Genomic DNA, 20087 nt, shown 5'->3' with positions numbered 1-20087 from the left:
TGGACAACCCAATTAAATAGTTAATAATAATTTCTAGTTTACAATTGATTTTTAAGTCAATATCTCTTCATTTACAGGCTAGAATACAAGTACTCTAAACTTATCATGACTGCTAATTCTAAGGAGTGTGAGCTTCCTGCTCCAGATAGTTGTGCTATAATGGAAGGAGAAGACAACGAAGATGACGTGGTGTATACCAATAAACAGTCATTGCTGGGAAAGCTGAAGTCTCTTGCATCAAAGGTGAGGCTACATTTACTTAAATCATTATCAAATATTGATTGTCAGCTTAGTAAATATTGGTAAAGGAAGTCCTCCAGTATGAGTGGGACGTGTTAAACAAGCAAAACCATTAACATTTTTATCCTCTTAATATATTGCAGTCATCATATTATATAGCACTGTATACTTACAATTGCTCCTTTTGCCCTTATACCCAATTAATTATTCTTTCCATTAGGTCTATGACATCATGCGATTAAAAAAATCACTAGCTGAATCCTTGTAAGCTCTATATAGAAGCAGGAAGTGTCTTTGCCCTGCGTGAGTCATCACTGCAAAGCAGGGGGAGGGGCAGAGCAACTGGGTCAGGAGTTGAAGAGGAGGATGAGTGATGCAGGGAAAATATACTTCCGGTTCCTAGGAGGATTCAGCTAGTCTGTTTTTAATCATCATGTGCTATCATAGAATGAATGGAAAATAGAAAAATTAACTGAGTAGAAAGGTAAAATGATCAATTTTAAGACCACAGCTATATAATATCATGATTGTAATAAATTAGGAGGATACAAATTTTCATGGGAGTACGGCTTTAAAGAATTGGCTTTTGGAAAGAGCTGTAACTCGGTTAGTAGCAGTACCCATAATATATGCACTTCTTTTTCTTTGTGTATGCTAGGCTTAAATGGTTATCCACTTTCACCTAATTTTAGTCCCAGTAATCAGTGATGCATGAAATAATAGTACTGCTACCATCCATATATATTAAGATATCACTCCTTGCCAGGTCTGCCGTTGCCCCAGGTTTTGTTGTTCGACTGCAGTGGTGACGTCACATTGTTTGCACTACAGCTAATCACTGACCTCAGCTGCTCAGCTGATATAGACTGAGCTTGTGTTGGTGTTGATGGCATGCCACCCCTGCAGTCTATCAACAAAGACTAGGTCAGCAGCATCTAGGCAGCATAGGACCCATGGAGTGAGGCTAAGGGGTGCTTCACACACAGCGAGCTCGCTGCCGAGATCGCTGCTGAGTCACGCTTTTTGTGACGCAGCAGTGACCTCATTAGCGATCTCGCTGTGTGTGACACTGAGCAGCGATCTGGCCCCTGCTGCGAGATCGCTGCTCGTTACACACAGCCCTGGTTCGTTTTCTTCAAAGCCGCTCTCCTGCTGTGACACACAGATCGCTGTGTGTGACAGCAAGAGAGCGACAAATGAAGCGAGCAGGGAGCAGGAGCCGGCGTCTGACAGCTGAGGTAAGCTGTATCCAAGATAAACATCGGGTAACCAAGGTGGTTACCCGATATTTACCTTAGTTACGAGCCTCTGCAGCTCTCACGCTGCCTGTGCTGCCGGCTCCGGCTCTCTGCACATGTAGCTGCTGTACACATCGGGTTAATTAACACGATGTGTACAGCAGCTAGGAGAGCAAGGAGCCAGCGCTCAGTGTGCGCGGCTCCCTGCTCCCTGCTCACACTGGTAACTAATGTAAACATCGGGTAACCATACCCGATGTTTACCTTAGTTACCAGTCTCCGCAGCTTCCAGACGGCGGCTCCGTGCAAGCGCAGCGTCGCTTGCACGTCGCTGCTGGCTGGGGGCTGTTCACTGGTCGCTGGTGAGATCTGCCTGTTTGACAGCTCACCAGCGACCATGTAGCGATGCAGCAGCGATCCTGACCAGGTCAGATCGCTGGTCGGATCGCTGCTGCATCGCTAAGTGTGAAGGTACCCTTAGTAAAGTTAATGTTATGGGCTCACCTTGTGAAGTGGATCCTGTAAGCCCAAGTTCGGGTAGGCACACAGATACTGGGCTCTGATACCATAGCAGAAAGAAACGTATGGAGCGATGACTTAACACTAGACGTCCCAGAAATTTCAAGGTCCCCCTGAAGTCCCGAAAGAGGGTCAAATGACATACAATAAACTGAATAGAACTAACTAGAAACTAAATGGCTAAACTCAATGGAAATCAACAACCTCCTGTGGTGCGACAGTAATGGCCTTAATTACAGAACAAAAGATGGTGATTATAGGATGTTAGCTAAAATCCTTCAGGTCATTCGACCCGTCTCTGGGTTCCAAAGGTAGAAATGTTAAATGACCCCTCTCTGGGACTTCTAGTGTTAAAGAACTGGAGGCCGCAAGTAGACAGGACACAGGAAAGCAGGTGTCTCAGCAGGTACTAGAAGTACTGGAGGCCGTAGGCAGACAGGACACAAGAGAGTAGAGATGATGCAGATAGTGATGCACAGTCAAACTAAAGGGTGCTTTACACGCTGCGACATCGCTAGCGATAGCTAGCGATGTCTTGCGCGATAGCACCCGCTCCCGTCGTTCGTGCGACATTTGGTGATTGCTGCCGTAGCAAACATTATCGCTACGGCAGCGTCAAACGCACATACCTTTGCAGCGACGTCGCTGTGACCGCCGAACAATCCCTCCTTCAAGGGGGAGGTGCGTTCGGCGTCATAGCAACATCACTGCGGCGTCACTAAGCGGCCGCCCGATAGCAGAGGAGGGCCGGAGATGAGCGGCCGGAACATGCCGCCCACCTCCTTCCTTCCTCATTGTCGGTGGACGCAGGTAAGGAGATGTTCGTCGTTCCTGCGGCGTCACACATAGCGATCTGTGCTTCCGCAGGAACGACAAACAACTTCACTACTGACCAGACAACGATTTTTGGTAAATGAACGACGTGTCACAGACCAACGATTTTTGCCTCTTTTGCGATCATTTTAGGTCGCTCATAGGTGTTACACGCTGCGATGTCGCTAACAATGCCGGATGTGCGTCACAAACACCATGACCCCGACGATATATCATTAGCAATGTCGCAGCGTGTAAAGCACCCTTAAGAGTCTTAATACCAAGATACAGGTGTGTGTCTTGGTGCGCCTTATATAGGCCTAAGCAGATGATGACATGGGAGCACTTGCATGACCCAGCGTGGAGCACACCACAGTGCATCGTTAATAGAGGAAGGTGAAGAAGCCCTGCTGAGCTGATACAGATGTGTAACAGATTAGTTTGTTATTTTACACAAATAGGCTTGTTGGGAAACAGGACAACCCCATTAAAAAGGACTTCTATTAGGACTGAAACACACTTCCGCATAAAAAACGCACGTGTCTCATGTTCCGTTTTTCGGGTCCGTGTTCCGTTTTTTATGGGCGTTTCTCTGGTATGTGTGACATCCGTGTGATGGCGTATGTTTGCCGTGTGTGCGTCTGGAATGTCCGTGTGTGCGTACGTGTAATGTCCGTGTGGTGTCCATATGTGTTGATCTGTGTGTGTTGTAAAATGTCGTTGCTACATACCCGCTGACAGCCGACACAGAGAGAGACGAGCAATGAGAATGAACTCGGGTGAACCTCACCCGACTTCATTGTCATACCACGGCTCTGTCTGTGTGTGGTGTCCTGATTAGTGGACATCTGTGATGGAATCACCGGTGTCCGCTAATCCCCTGAGTAACTGAAGTTAGCGGCGACATTAGCACTGCCGTCACCCAGGTTACCCAAAGCTAGCTGGAGTCACCCATCCGACACCACAACTCACCTGTGACTTCTTCTTCGCTGATCGCGCAGCTCACTTCAGTCACTTGGGCGACTCGCTGTCACAGGTGGAGGATCCAGTGGTGGCCGCGAGTAACCTGACTGACGTCATCGGTGATCGCACCGCTCACTTCAGTTGCTGCTTGGAGGTGATAGAGAGCGGTCATTGTGTGTGGCCGCTCCTGTCCCCTTCATGTAGCAGAGCTGAGAGCATCGTGGGACATCTATGGATTTTGGTGGACCTGGATGGGTTTTTTTGTTTTATTAAATTGGTGAACAAGGGTGTTTGTTTTAATTATTATAAATAAAGGATTTTTTGAATGTGTGTGTTTATTTAATTTTAATAGCAGGTTGAACATGGAAGTTATCTTGGAGAGACGACTGCCATGTTTAACCTAGGACTTAGTGGCAGCTATGGGCTGCTGCCATTAGCTCCTTATTACCCAGATTGCCATCGCACCAGGGCAATTCGGGAAGAGTCGGGTAGAGTCACGGAAATGTCACATCTAATGGATGCAGCTTTTCCGGGCGGCTGCTGGCTGATATTGTTAGGGTGGTGAGCTCCCCATAATGTGGGGCTCACCATCCTGAGAATACCAGCATTCAGCCGTGTGACTTTACCATGGCTGGTATCAAAATTGAGGGGGACCGCACACCGTTTTTTTTAATTATTTAATTATTTATTTTACAGCACAATATAGACACGCCCACCGGCTGCTGTGATTGGTTGCAGTGAGACAGCTGTCACTCAGCGTGGGGGCGTGTCTGACTGCAACCAATCATAGGCGCCGGTGAGTGGAGGAAGCAGGGAATAGTAGATTGAATAATGAGCGACTGGCATTTTCAAAATAGTTAAATAGTTATCTTTTGCACAGCTGTTCTTCGCCGCGCTGGTGATCGGGGATCGGTAAGTATGAGACAGGGGGAGATACAGACTTACCGACAAAGGGATATTGACTGACAACCACAGAAGAAAAGGGATATTGACTGACAACCACATAAAAAATAGATTGACCGACATCGCTCACTAAAAAACGCACACGGATGGTACGTGTAGCACACGGACATGCTACGTGTGCCGTCCGTGCAGGCACAGACCCTTTGACTTGAGCGGGTCCGTGCCTGCGTGATGCTGGCGAAAAACGGACATGTCGAGCGTGTTGGAAAACGCACACACGTACAAACGACACGGACACACGTTCCGTGTGTTTTTACGTGTGTGTGCCTGCTACCATAGGGTAGCATTGGTCTACGTGTCTTCGTGCCGCCGGTACGTGCAAAAACGTACCAAACACGTACTGGCGGCACGGATGTGTGTCGGAGGCCTAAAGAAGATAATGAATTTTGCAAAAATATACTGCAAAATTTGAAGGTACGGGTTTGTATCTCTGCTTAGATGTCATATGTGCTAATACAGTAACAAGCACATCTCCACATCTCCTTTTTAATTGTAAACCAGATTGCAATCTGCTGATTGGCATGTTGTCAGTAGGAGATGCTATGTCTGGCCCTTCATTTCTCATGCAGAAGAAATGTAGCCTTACATGTCAGCCTTTCAGATTAATGGATGTGTAAACAGATACAAGGATGCAGCGGCGCAGGAAATAAGGAAACAGCGGCAATTGCACCAACAACAGTTTATTCATTTTATACAGATTTAGCAGTTGCTACTTTGAGCATGAGGTTGGGGAATGCACAGTTGGTGACAATAATACAGATTATGTTATTGAAGCGATGGCCGAGAGGACCACCGCAGTGCAGAGTAGGTTACAGTACACAAGACGAGATGCGAGCGGCAAGGGTGTATTTATTAACAGGCGGGGAAAGATATGGAGAAGGCAGGTTCAGGCACAGGGTAAACAGTGGCAAAACCTGATTTAACAACACTTTTGTATTCTCTAGCTGGTCCGCTCAATAGCACGGTGCTCCAACTATTACAGGTTCAAGAAACACAAAAACAGTCAGGTACAATGCTACTCTGCACGTAACCTCTCTGGCCTCTGCTAAACGGGCCACACGGATGCCGTGTTCTACCTACTGAAGCCTACTTTAGCCCCTAGTATGTCCACAATATTCAACTCAGTGATGCTGGGGACGTGGATCGAGTCCCGGGGGCCCCCAACAACAGTCTCATCTGAAGGTGCGCACGTCTCCTGGGCCGGGTTAAGGAGATCAAAATCTTCTTCTTGTGTCCGATTACTCGCTGGTTCCCTGGGATATGTGATTCTCTCTCTCGATTCAGAAGAAAAACTCCAATCCTCCGAGACACACCGGCTGTGTGTTCCTTCACACGCTTCTAAAATCAAAACAGAAACTCACTTCTCTTCTTGCACTTGGGCTGTCCATTAGCACACTTTCTGCAGGGGGAGCAGAACATTCCATTACCCCTCAACACGGGGAGGTTTCTGTCTCTTAAAGTGGCAGCGTGTTTCTTATTGTCCATAGCAGTAGCACCCCCCAATATTATAACAGGAAATAAAACAATACAGATATACAGGATAAAAACCCGATACTATTTATATGTTATTACTTTACTTCTATGATGAAATAATGGTCACCGTCAATGATATGTTATTCTTAATCTCCCAAACAAGGTAGCGTCAGCATCACTTTTCTATCCTTCACTGTCATCAACAATCTAAATGACACAAAACAGCACAAGACCACTCTGCAACTTGGTAACTCTCTCTATATTCTGGATCTCGGTAACAACACATCCTTGGTCTCCACTCACTCTAAAGACACCCATGTCATGCTGGTTGCCACTAACCAGACTGCTTCTCTGTAATGCTAGGCTCTATGTGAGGTTCTCACAGGAAACTCTGCAGTGTCCCTGCACTAAAGCCCCTCCCACTCTTGGCTAATCCGAACCATTAACTCCTTGTTACCCTACTCACTGCCTGTTTATGGCAGAACACAGCTTCACCAGTACAGTGCAAAACATTACACTACATCACAACACAATTCATATTGCACAATAACGTAAGACAATGTCAGACTGGAGCGGCAGGAGCCCATCAGTAACATTGACTCTGGAGGCTGACTAATCAACTACCTTTAAATATTACATTTACAAATGTACCTATGCATCTATATAATAATATACTGGGTTCTTTGAAAAATGAATGGTTAGATGCTTCCTTTGTCTGTACATAATGAAACAAGTGTATTATGCCAACAACTGACCATGTTTGGGGGATAAGTGACAAAGGAGCCACCGGAGGATTCTCCTGTTCTGCAGTCGGCCAGTCCGAGCCTGACATACGGCATAATACATATTACAATTTACATCATAACAATAACATTAGTGTCTTCAAGGGGGAGAGGGGCAGTATGTCCATCTCCTAACAGATGGCTAAGTGGACAACACTGGGATCAGCTCTTCCATAAAGACCTCTGGTTCACACAAAAGGTTCCTCAGAAGGAGTATGATTAGGGAATATGAACAGAAGTAGCCAATTGAAATGTAAGCAATCTAAGAAATTAAAGTTATTAATTGTTTAATTTAAGTAATTAGTCAATCCTTTTTTGTTACAGGAGAAAGAACACTGTTTTGAATCGGTGCAGCTGAAATCCTCACGGCCACAGAATATATGAAGCCCAAACATTGCCTTTTAGACTGTGAAAAACAATTTTTTTTAGGAAAAACAAACATATCATAAAAAGAATTCAATCTACGGTACCAATGAAGATAAAAGAGGCACTGAAATATCACAACACAGTAACAATCTTGGCTGCCTTATTACCTGACAGAGTATTTTGCCAAAAATGGAATATGTGGAAGCTTAGAAACCAAGTTCAACTCAGGACGAGCGAAGTGATGCTGAAGACGTTCAGCCTGTTGTGCGTTTCTTGGGCATGTTGTGTCCTCTGTTATCCTCTCACCTCCTGACACTTGCTGCATAGAAACAATTCTTTTCAAGTGAAAAATGTCTTTTTCCACATATTTGTTTTAAATCTAAGCATAAACACAGGGGAAAACAAATATAAATTTGTAACTGTAAAAGAAGGAAGTTAGAAAAATAATCTTTCTCACAATATTAATAAGAACAGTTAGGGGGAAACAACCACTAATATGACATGCAGGTAGATTGAGGGTTAAGAATAATGAAAAGTCCACACATGCTTTAATCAAGCACCGTGGCCAAACAGCTGGTGATCGGAAATGCGGAGAGCCAGACCTCCACAGATATCATATTGATGGCCCATTCTCAAAATAGGCTATCAATAATAGGATCATTGAAGACCCCTTCTATATAATTTGGTTTCCAGAGGAACAATGGGAATATAGTTGGTCAACAGCCAATTCTCTAGATGAGAGCCTGAATTTGTTGGGGTTGTTTTGCTCCAATGCTGTATTGCATTTTTAGAGCTGGCTCACAAGAGCATGTAAATTGGGCTAGTGCATAGGGATAGCACTCGGACCAGTGCTATTCAATATAACAGTGCAGATCTGCTTTTTTTTCCAGCTGTATTCAGCATGAGAAAAAAAAACACAACAAGCTGCAATTTGACTTCAATAGAGTGCAAAAAAAAAATCAAAATCAAATGCCATATGGACAATCAGTATGGCATCCATTATTTATGGATACATTACAGTTCTGTAAGATGGGAAACTGTTAATGGTCCTGTAAAAAATTAATAGCTACTGAGTAAAAAAATGGATTGCATACAAACACTTTTCTAGATGAGAATGGGACTGATTATTTTTATACGCTCTTGTGACCCTAGCCTTAAAGCACCATTCTGGTATTGTTTTGTTATTTCATCTCCGGAGTAGTATCACTAATGTAAGTTCCGCGCCTTTAATAATATTCTTACCAGCCGCCGTCTTTTTCTGTTCTGTTCTTGGTGTCGTTTTTTTTGTTTTTTTTTTTTAGGTTTGTGATGTGAGCCGGAGCCGGTGTTTGCTATGTGAGCCGGAGGTCACTTATCATTGTAAGTCTATGAAAGCAAGAACCAGAAGATAGACGTATGGAGAACTTGTGACCATTAGTTCTGACTTGCGGTCACATGATGGTGGAACAGGGGCAGAGCAGCATTGGGAAAACCAGAAGATGGCGGCTGATTAGTATATTGCTAGGTGTATGGAAAATGCAGTAGTGATACCACACCGGTGACAAAATGAAAAAAAAAAACAAAAAAAAAAACCTCTGGATTGGTACGGGGTTAGAAAAATGGGCCTGCTTTTATGTATATCCATGAGCGGCAACGCTCCTTTCTGGTGGATGTGTCTGTACTTGAGACTCCATTGAAGTGAATCTCTAAGATGTTTTCTCAGTTAATAGTATAAACTGTAAGGGCGTATTACACCTCACATTTTTGCAAGTTTTTTCTGCACCAAAAACCATGGTGGTGTTAGGAAAATGCTGCATACAATACTTGCATTTTGTATTAATTCGTGTTTTTTGCAGGGTTTTCTACTCATTTGTTTTAATGGGTGAAAAGCACTGTAAAAACACTGAAAGAACTGAAATGCTACGACTTGGCAAAAAAGCAGCAGGGCTCAAACTACATGCGGAAAAAAAAAAACAGCAGTGTGTGCATGAGATCTCAGAAATCTCATTAATTTTGCTTTATACTGTAAAACCCTGATATCTTATGTACAAAATATTTTGCATAAAATATTGATTGACATGTATATTCATTTTATGCAAAAGTTCCAAAGAAATAGTTACCAAAATTTGTGCTTGCTGGAATGTGACCCTTCACTATATAAAGAGAAATTCTTGTTTATCTGCCTAGCAGAATAAGTTTGCACTGAGCCTAACGTAATAGGAAATATGGGAGAAGGGAAATGGGGTTATATGGGGTTTTTAAAAATGATTGATGGCAGCCATGGCAGGTTCTTATGTTGGGAGAGAATGTTATAAATTGGAAGTGAGGCTTGTTGTAAGTTGAGATCATTTCCTATCAATCCATATACTGTATTTTTCGGACTATAAGACGCACCAGACCATAAGACGCACCCTGGTTTTAGAGAAGGAAAATAGGAAAATTAAAATTTTAATCAAAAAATATGTGGTCATGACACACTTATGGGGCGAGGATCTGCTGCTAACACTATTATGGGGGTAATCTCCCCAAATTCTCTACTAAGGTGCCCCATCCTGGTAATGATCCTCGTGCCTTATATATATATATATATATCCCTCATCCTGGTATAGCCCCATCTTGCTATATACTTCCATCCTGGTATGTGCTCCCATCCTGCTATATACCCCATCCTGGCATATGGTCACATCCTGTCCTGCTATGTACCCCCATCCTGCTCATATACCCCCATCCTGCTCATATACCCCCATCCTGCTCATATACCCCCATCCTGCTATATGCCATCATCCTGCTATATGCCATCATCCTGCTCATATACCCCCATCCTGCTCATATACCCCCATCCTGCTCATATACCCCCATTGTGCTCATATACTCCCATCCTGCTCATATACCCCCATCCTGCTCATATACCCCCATCCTGCTATATGTCCTGCATCCATGGCACACAACACAAAAAAAATAAACGTTTATACTCACCTTTCCTCACTCCCTGCAGCATCGCTCCTCCTCCTGTCTGTGCCGGAAGCGCTGTGTAGAGCCGGCCACGATCCCTGCAGCACCGCGATGTCCTCCTGTCTGCTGACGGCAGCTGCTTGTGGACACGTGCGCACAGCGATGACGTCATCACTGTAAGCACCGCTAGTCTCCACACAGCCAGGGCCGGCATACAGGAAGACATCGTGGTGCTGCAGGGTAACGGTGAGTGTACTGATTCACTGCACCCCGCGCTGATGATGGTGCATGGGGAGCAGTGAATACAGCCACACATGATCACTCCAGGATGTAGTTGCCAGGGATGATCATGCAGCCGGCTGTTTAGTAAGCGCGCATCCCCCGCCCATCTTCCCGCCCACCTGTCAGCGCCGGCTTCAGTGCTGAGAGATGGGCAGGAAGATGGGCGTGCATATGTAATGAGCGGGCCCATGTAGTCACGGCAGGCGCTGCTGCAGCATGCTCGTGCCCCCGATGACCCGCTCCACTGCAGCACCCTCATTCCCCGCAGCCCTACATTCAGACTATAAGACGCACCCCCCACTTTCCCCCAACATTTGGGGGAAAAAAGTGCGTCTTATAGTCCGAAAAATACGGTACTATATATCGTCACCAGCTGTCCTACTAGTCACTCACAAATGGTTTACTATGGAAATAGTACTGATAGTACATACTCCATACCTTTATTTTACTCTGCATAGTTTATAAGGGTGGATTTGCACACACAGATTTTGTTCGACATTAGACTAGCATGCTTTTAACCCCTTCTTGACATTGGGCACACCGTTCTCGGCCAATGTAGATTCTCCATCTTTGAAGAAGGGTGACCCTTAACAGCAGTGAATGGAGCTGAGCTTCCCTGGAAAAGACCAGCCCTGAAGTAGCTCCATCGGCTGAAAAAGGAAAGCGCTATGGTGTCTCGGAAAATGGCGACACAAGCAATTTTTTTTGCAAATATCTGTTTTGGTTTTTTTCTCCTCTGAAGATAAAACAATACAAATTTGGTATTGCCGAAATTGTACTGACCTGGAGAATTGTGTAACCTCGTAATTTTTAGAACACAATGAACAAATCCCCTCAAAAAAACAATTGTAGAATTGCTTTTTTTTTTTTTTTTTTTTTTTTTTTACAGAAATTTCACCATGGTTGAATTTTCTGTTTCTCTTTTTCATTACATTTTATAGTAAAATGAATGGTATCATTCCAAACGACAAGTCATCCCAGACAGTAACAGGCCCTCATATATCTATGTGGATGGCAATATATAAAAGGTATGGCTCTTGGAAAAAGGGGAGGAAAAAATAGACAAGCATTAATGGAAAAGGGGTTAAACTGGTGTCTATAATGGACATTTTGTCAGTTCGGAAGTTATCCCATTTCAAAGAATGTAGTGAGTAAATATTGAGCTGAGAAAGGGCCCAAATTATGGGTATTGGATATTTCCATTCTTTTTGCTAAGGACAAAAGTGCAACACCCATAGCGGCAGATCATGGGACCGCTATGGGACCTGAGTGCAGGGGGGCCAGATACCAAGTGGCCCCATACCCTTCCCTGTGCCACCATTCACCTTGTACAACTGAGCACTGACTCTAACAAAGCCGTTACTTCGTCGCACCTGCTGCAACCGTGCACAGACTGAGGCACTTTGCCATGGTGAACAGTGGCGTGGTGAGTTCTTTTTTTTCTGTCAGGTCACTGTGTGGCATTGTAATATGTGTATAGGACTGTGGGGTCCAGCATATTGTTTAGGGATCAATGGGAGCATTAAATCTTACGGAGAGTGTGGGAAGCATCCTACTATATGTGCATCATGATCCCTCCTATCACAATCCGCTGATCCAACAATTAGGGAAGGTCTGAGGAGGAGTGGGTCCTATTAAGAACCCTTGCTATGGGACACCATGATTTCTATGTAGACCTTTTTTCTTTACCGTAATTGAAGCAACATCAACAAATGATACTAGCAAAGCCCAGCTGCCCAACGTTGATGTGGATCATACATGCTTTCAACATGCTTTTTTATTACAATGTTCTATGTTTACATTCTATTCCTCCATTAATCAATGTATGTAGGTCATCATTTATCCAGGGGATCTGAAACTGTACTATTGAGCCCTAACTGTAGCACTGATTAAATAGATAGTATGTCATATTCACACAATATCCTATATATGAATAATGTGCAAAAGAAGCTGCTCTGAACCCTGGACCACAAAGTCAGCCCTGTATGTTACTATAAATGCATAATCATACATGCATTGCAGTCTAAGATTGCCGTAACTGCCCTCTACTCAATTTAAAGGATTTCCCATGAGCTAGTGCCTTGTACTTTCATAAATGCATTAAGACATAGTTTACCCATAATAGCAGTCCTGGATTAGAAAGAAAATGTAAGTCTTGATACTTTTGTATTTTGGAACATATTCTTCTTATACCTTTTGAATAGGAGTTTTACATACAATGTTCCAGATACCAGCTGCTATACCTGGAATACCACAAAGCCTGTCTTCACACTGGCTGAAGATGCCATACAATCATGTAGCGCTAGTAAATGACAGATCTGATGATTGGTAAAAAGTGCTTGAATTTTAGCAAACAAAATTGCACCAAATCACACTAGAATCCAGCACTATAGAAGTCGCTGGTTAAATCTAGATTTCTACTATTGTTCTTTACGGGAGACTAAAACCACAATTGATGTAAATTGAGGATCAGTTTTGCCATTTATTACATTGCAACTGTCTTTCCATATGTTGACATCAGTGTGAATACAACCTTTTTACTAACACAAAAACTAGCCTTATACTTCAGATGTACTGAAAGTTACCTCTCCCGTCCCCAATACCTGCGCACACTCAGGTGGACCGAGCATTCATGTGTTTTGAATGGAAAGGTGGCAGTGAGCTTGAGATCCAACTGTACCCTCCTTCTCTCCACTGACATTTGCCATCAGGAGGGCGTCAGCCTGAAATCGATGGGTTTGGTAGACATAAATCGGTCAGCTTAAGATACAAATATCACAGATTTAGGATTTTTCAGGAGGATATGTCAATCGTCATTAGTTAGCTTTCTTTTTTGCCTTCCTATTTATCTAGGGAGTAATTACAGCTTAAATATACAGTATGTAAATAAAAACTTTGTGTTTTAGTTGGTGCACACTTTGTTATGGAGTGGATTTTAGTTTTGTGTTTTTCTAATCATATGTTCATGATATATTGTTAAAGATCCTATCATTTTATATAAATCACTTTTTTCTTGTTTCAAAGTTAATTTATTGCTCTCACCACAATAAATATTTCTCCCACTTGAATTTGTTTGTTGAATGTAATGTGTTCTTTTACATTGTTTGTCATTTTTATCCATTGTAAAGGATATTTATTTTTAGAGGTTTGTCCTGTGCGACATATTATATATGGCATATTTGCTTCATCAGTGCTGACATATTGTTTAATAAAAAGCCTTTGGTTGTCTAGTTGTTGTGATAATTTTATAGCCAACATTGTTTTTATGTCCGTGTGTCTACGAATCTGTTTTTCTAAAACTGCAACAACTGCAAGCATTTCTATCTGGCATTTCTTCAATGGGATTTGGCTTTCTGTAGCATTATTTCCTTTGTGATTCTATCCTTAAAGAGGTGGCTCACTTCTTTTCATTCCTGGCCACATTATGTTGAGAAACAGGGTTTCTCTCAAATACCTTGTGTTGCCAATAGTGTCTGTGAGTGGCACTATTGCGGTCTGCTCATCTCCATCACGTGATCCCCGGGCTCCGTGACCTCTGATGTCCGGTGTTGTCACGTCAACTTCCTGTGGGCTGTGACTGGGCTGTGGGCTGCGTTTTACCGCTCATCACAGCCCAGCGTGTCTCCTGCTTGTGCGCTCTGCAGTGAAAAAGGAGGGAGCAGGGAGATAGTGGGCTGTGACGCTGGGCTGTGATGAGTGGTGAAACAGCCCAGTCACTCAGGAAGACTGGGGCCAGCTTCAGTTGACGTTACATCACCGGACATCAGAGGTCACGAAGCCCAGGGGTTAGTGGACCGCAATAGTGCCGCTCACAGGCACTATTGGCAACACAAGGTATTTGAGAGAAAACTTGTTTCTCGACATAATATCCATGTGGCCAGTAATGAAAAGGAGTGAACCACTTCTTTAAAGGCTTCACCCCTTCACGCCATAGTCACTTTTTTTTTTGCCCTTTAGTTTTTTTATCCCCTTCTTCCAAGAGCCATAACTTTATTATTTTCATCAATATAGTGATAGTTTGTGTTTTGCGGGCCAAGTTGTAGTTTTGAATGAAACCATTCATTTTACTATATAGAGCACTAGAGAATGGGAAAAAAATTCCAAATGCAGTGAAATTGCAAAAAAAGTACAATTCCACAATGATTCTTTGCTTCTTTTTATTTACCATGTTCACTAAATGGTAAAACTGACCTGGCATTATGATTATCCAGGTCAGTACGAGTTTGTTAATTCCAAACACTTATAGTTTTTTTTTTTATTTAAGTGGTGTAAAAAAATTTAGAAATTTGAAAAAAACAAAAAAATATGTTTTCTGAGACCCATAATGTTCTCATTTTTCAGGATTTGGGGCTGAGTGATGGCTTATTTTTTGCACCGTGAGGTGACATTTTTAATGATACCACTTTGGGTAGATATAAAAACACTGATGACCAAACTTGTTTCCTAGGAATGATCGAATGTCACAAATATTCGGCAATATTCGGCTTTGCAAATATCCGACGAATAGGTCGCCGCTATGCGAATATTCGATGCTCAATGTAAGTCTATGGGAAGCCCATATAGTTGCTATTCAGCAACTAATTGGGTTTCCCATAGACTTACATTGCGCATCGAATATTCATAAATAGTCAAATAGCGGCGATCTATTCGGCGAATATGGGCGTAGCCGAATATTTGAGGTATTCGATCATCCCTAGTATTTCCACATGATTAATTATGCATATCCAATATTAATGGTTCATAATATATAATCACAATAATAGTCATGTGGAACATAAAGCACTATATTATGGACAATTGTTTACTATTTGACAAGAAAAGGGGAGAAAGAAACGACCAAAACGTCCATGTAATATGCAAAAATTTATATTTTATTGAACAATTATTGAGGAATCCAACACCATAATTTCATTAAAAACATAATTAAGGCACCCAACATCTAGTCATCCAATTATAAAGTAATAGATTGACCAAATAATTTCTTATTGTATCTCGTATTTACTTAAGGGGGCTTTACACGCTGCGACATCGCTAATGCGGAGTCGTTGGGGTCACGGAATTTGTGACGCACATCCGGCAGCATTAGCGATGTTGCTGCGTGTGACACCGATGAGCGATTTTGCATCGTTGCAAAAACGTGCAAAATCGCTCATCGGTGACATGGGGGTCCATTCTCAATTATCGTTACTGCAGCAGTAACGATGTAGTTCGTCGCTCCTGCGGCAGCACACATCGCTCCGTGTGACGCCGTAGGAACGAGGAAGCTCTCCTTACCTGCCTCCCGGCCGCAATGTGGAAGGAAGGAGGTGGGCGGGATGTTACATCCCGCTCAGCTCCGCCCCTCCGCTGCTATTGGGCGGCCGCTCAGTGACATCGCTGTAACGCCGCACGGCCCGCCCCCTTAGAAAGGAGGCGGTTCGCCGGTCACAGCAACGTCGCCGGGCAGGTAAGTATGTGTGACGGGTCTGCGCAATGTTGTGCGGCACGGGCAGCGATTTGCCCGTGTCGCGCAACAGATGGGGGTGGGTACCCACACTAGCGATATCGGGACCGATATCGCAGTGTGTAAAGTAGCCTTAAGGTATAAACCTCTGTACATCAAATAAATAGACTGTCTGACAGAAAAACACCCACACATGGATGGACGAATAATACTCCACACAGGTATATCATTACATATACAAGATTCCCCTATCAGAGGAGATTGTCAGACCGATTCAAAGAAAAAATACAAAATACAATATTAGAGGTATAGCTACCTGATGTGTTTGTTGGAGACCAGTCGGGTGCACAGGACGGCCTACACGTGTTTCAGCACGCACCTTCGTCCAGGGTCCATTGGGTAGATGCAATGGCTTGATAACCTCTTATTGCATTTTATTGCAATTTTGCAGCAATCAAAAAAATATAATTCTGCCGTTTTGAATTTTGTTTCATTATGCTGTTTACCGATCAGATGAATTTATTTTAAAAGCCCAGCTCGCAACAAATCCGTCCCTCCTCTTAATGGAACCGAGGATTGAGCCTCGCCACTTTGTTAATTTATTCTATATTTTGATAGATTGGACATTTTTTAACACAGCGATATCATATATGTATATTTTTTACATTTTTTTTATTTGAAATGGCAGTGATTTTAATTGTTTTCCTTCATGTTTTTAAAAACTTTTTACTGTCTTTACTAGTCCCCTTAGGGACAGAGAATCAGCACTGCTCTGTACAGCGGTAATAATCAGCTGCACCCTTCTGCTTCTCTTTGCATCAGTTATGTCAACAATCTGTTTTGCACATGTATTACATTTGTCTGACCCTAGAACAGAACAGTCACATTAAATTTCCAAACACAGATGTGAACCCACCCTAAGCTTCCTACAAGGCTAAGAACTTGGTAAAGTGTATTATTTTAGGCAAGCCTCTGCACACTAAGCAATACCTATCTCTCTTATCGTGTAGTCAAGAATAATAGTCTTAAAGAGTTAACTGATTCCTTAAACTGTGTCTCTTATTATTTACCATACAAACACAGACCTCAAAGAGGGAAAATGAGAAGAGAAAGAATGGAAAATTAAAGAAAGATAACCTCCACAGTTTAAAAAGAACCTGTTAGCAGATTTTTACCTATTAAACTAAAATAATCGCCTTCTGCAGCTCCTGGGCTGCTTTCTATGAAGGTGCACCTTGGACCTGACTCCCCTTCCAGACCTTTTGAAAACTTGGCCGTTAGGTATGCTAATTACCTGTGTGGGCCAGATGGGCAGGCTCATTTTCTGCTCCTGTCCTGCCCATTAGCTCACCGGTGCGAGCGCGGGCAGCTATGTTATCTGCTCTGCCCGTGATATGGCAGAACGAACTGCGCCTGCGCAAGCCGACCTAACTGCAGAGGCACGAGATTTGAAAATGCGATGAGGATGATGACAGAGGCGTCATCGCATCAACTAAGAAAGGAGGATGGTGATCAGCGGCAGGAGGGGGGACAGGAGCAGAAAATGAGCCCGCCCATCTGACTCACACAAGTAATTAACATACTTAACGGCCAAGTTTTCTAAAGTTATTTTTGGGGTCTGGAAGGGGAGTCAGGGCCAAGGTGCACCTTCATAGAATGCAGCCCAGGAGCTGCAGAAGGTGATGTGACGCCCTGGACTATCCAGGTCATCCCAGGTAGACACAACAACACTACACACCACCCCCCTTCCCAGTTAGGTAACAGCAGTCAAACTAAAAGCCTTGTCACCACCCTCCAGGTTTGATGTCCACACCAGGGGGGTGGAGCCAGGCAGTTGGCTCTACCCACCGAGGAGTTCACAGGCCTGGAGGCGGGAGAAACAGAGCAGTTGGAGTTGGAGTTGTGAGGAGAGAGAGTTGGAGTCAAGTTCAAGTCCAGAAGCAGACCTGTGCTCAGGCCTGCCAAAGACTACTCCGGTGGCTGGGTTGGAGCCCAGTCACCATTGGCAAGGAGGCAGATGGTAGTGGCCACCTGCAGGAGACTGGGAAGATGACCGGTGGAACCGTAAGGGACGGGGACAGGGTAGTGGCCCGCCGGAACCGAACCGGGGAGCCAACTGGATACCTGAGCACCAGGCAGGGTACTCAGACTCCGAACTAGGCTAGAAGCCACCACACTAGTAAAATTAACTGATTGCTGTCTGGACCTCAGGGGTTCATTCATTAAGTCCCGATTGAAGGCAACAGCCCAACCATTCCAGATAAGTGCCACCGCCAAGGGCCAGAGATCCAAAGGGCCAGCGTCTGCGGGCAAACAGGCTCCTACGACAGATACACGCCGGGGAGCGGACTACCGGTGCCTAGGCACAGGAGTCAAGATTCACATATATAGGTACAGGAGAAAGGCGGACATTACTAACCTAACCTGGGAAAAGCTGCAGCCGGCTGCGGGCCCCGTTCATCACTCCGTTTGGTTTACCAGCGACTCCAGTGTCTTGTGTCAGGCACCTCGCCACGCTGCACCACAACACTACCCCCTATACCCGGTCCTCGGCCCACCGGACCCCGGGACCAACTACCCCTACCCACGGAGAGGTCAACACCTAGCTGCGGCATTACACCGCTCCCGGGATCCCCGTACCTTCGCCGTAGCGGTGGTGTCCACAATCACCATAACCTGTGGGTGGCGTCACAAACTATCACCTCATATCTAAACACCCCAAATCCCCGCGTGCAGCGCCAACTCCCTTGCAGAGCGACGTGACCAACGGGTCCGTGAGAGGCTCGAGCCACCACCCGCAGTGCGAGCATGGATCCGAGTGGCTCGGCGGTCGCAGCCGAGCCCGCGGGGCGGTACAGTGATTCTTTTAGTTTAATAGGGACAAATCTGGTGACAGGTTCCCATTAAATAAAAACTCTCTCCCATATCACCATTGAGTATACTAAAGAGTGTGGGAGCTTTGGACAGTTTTTCCTAAAAACAATATTTCAGACAAATGTTTAGTGGAGAGACAAACCCAGACATGTTGGCCAGAAAACAATTACAACAACTAAAGAGTATTGTGAGAATAATTTTGTGCATTATTTGTGCCACAACTGCTGGCCAAAAAACTCCATTGTGGGACAGTTCGGTACAGGTCATGGAGGTAGATGAGATCAGGAACATTTTGTGTGAAAAAGAAAAATTACATCTAGTTCCAACATGAACTGAACATTATGCTCATGAGAAAGATGATGTCATAGGGTGTAAAATATTTTTCTCTTTAGCATTTGAGAAAACCCTAAATCATGTTTTGTTTGTCTTTGTGAAGTTCTGAGGCTTTGGGTTGTATTAATCACTTAAGCAGGTTAACAATGTAATAATTTTTATTAATTCCGTATACAGTCTTACAGCACCCATAGTCTCCTTATGCTCCTGCAGATGAAGGATATCACAATCGTAGTGTATGCATCCAGCTCCAGCCCGCTACTATAGTCCTTAGCATAGTTCCACACCTCAATCCAGACAATAGATATCATGACTGTAGCATGCGTATCCAGCTCCAATTTCTATAGTCCATTTATTAGCACCAGGACCTTGCCACAGTAACAGATCCTCACCCCTCCATGTCAAGGCACCAACTATCTCCAAACCTGTGTTTTCTTTCTTTTCTACCTCTTTTGAGATGAGCACCCTGGGTAAGTAGAGGTGATCACATCCAACCCCCTTAAAGATTTGTTTCATGTAACTCCAAGTATGAAGAAGGGCAGTCTCTGCCCAGTCTGCAGGATTATGTATTGGGAAGCCCACTGCAGAGGGAAACAATAGAAGCACAACCCCCCACCAGATGCAGGGCAATGAATCCTACTGCAGGCCTGATTAAATTAGAGTCCATGGAGACCAACTAGGATACACACATTTACAACCCCTTGTCCTTCAAATTATGTACCTTAAACTGACAAGCAAGCAATCTCTAAAAAACACAACAATGAGATCGATATAACCAGAGCTCTGTGCTGTAAAAAGTCTTAATCCCCTAGAGCTGTGGGCTGCGCTCTACATCCATTGGTCCAGTAGTCTTTAGTCCACAGCCAG

At 44.0% G+C, this 20087-nt stretch overlaps 1 protein-coding gene across 2 annotated transcripts in view; it reads left to right on the top strand.

Moving 5' to 3' along the window:
* The window catches only part of ELAPOR2 (endosome-lysosome associated apoptosis and autophagy regulator family member 2), a 236079-nt gene extending 222279 nt beyond the window's left edge, over positions 1-13800 (top strand). For both annotated transcript variants that reach the window (XM_075345231.1, XM_075345232.1), the window contains exons 21-22: positions 78-243; positions 7316-13800. In XM_075345231.1, coding sequence (XP_075201346.1) covers positions 78-243; positions 7316-7375 — 226 coding nt within the window. In that variant the 3' untranslated portion in view covers positions 7376-13800. The remainder of the gene's footprint in view (positions 1-77; positions 244-7315) is intronic.
* Positions 13801-20087: the final 6287 nt, after the last annotated feature.

This window comes from Anomaloglossus baeobatrachus, chromosome 4 (genome assembly GCF_048569485.1).
Source record: "Anomaloglossus baeobatrachus isolate aAnoBae1 chromosome 4, aAnoBae1.hap1, whole genome shotgun sequence".
NCBI classification, from domain to species: Eukaryota; Metazoa; Chordata; class Amphibia; order Anura; family Aromobatidae; genus Anomaloglossus; species Anomaloglossus baeobatrachus.
The sequence above is the reverse complement of the archived record's forward strand: the minus strand, read 5'-3'. Positions and strand labels throughout refer to the sequence as shown.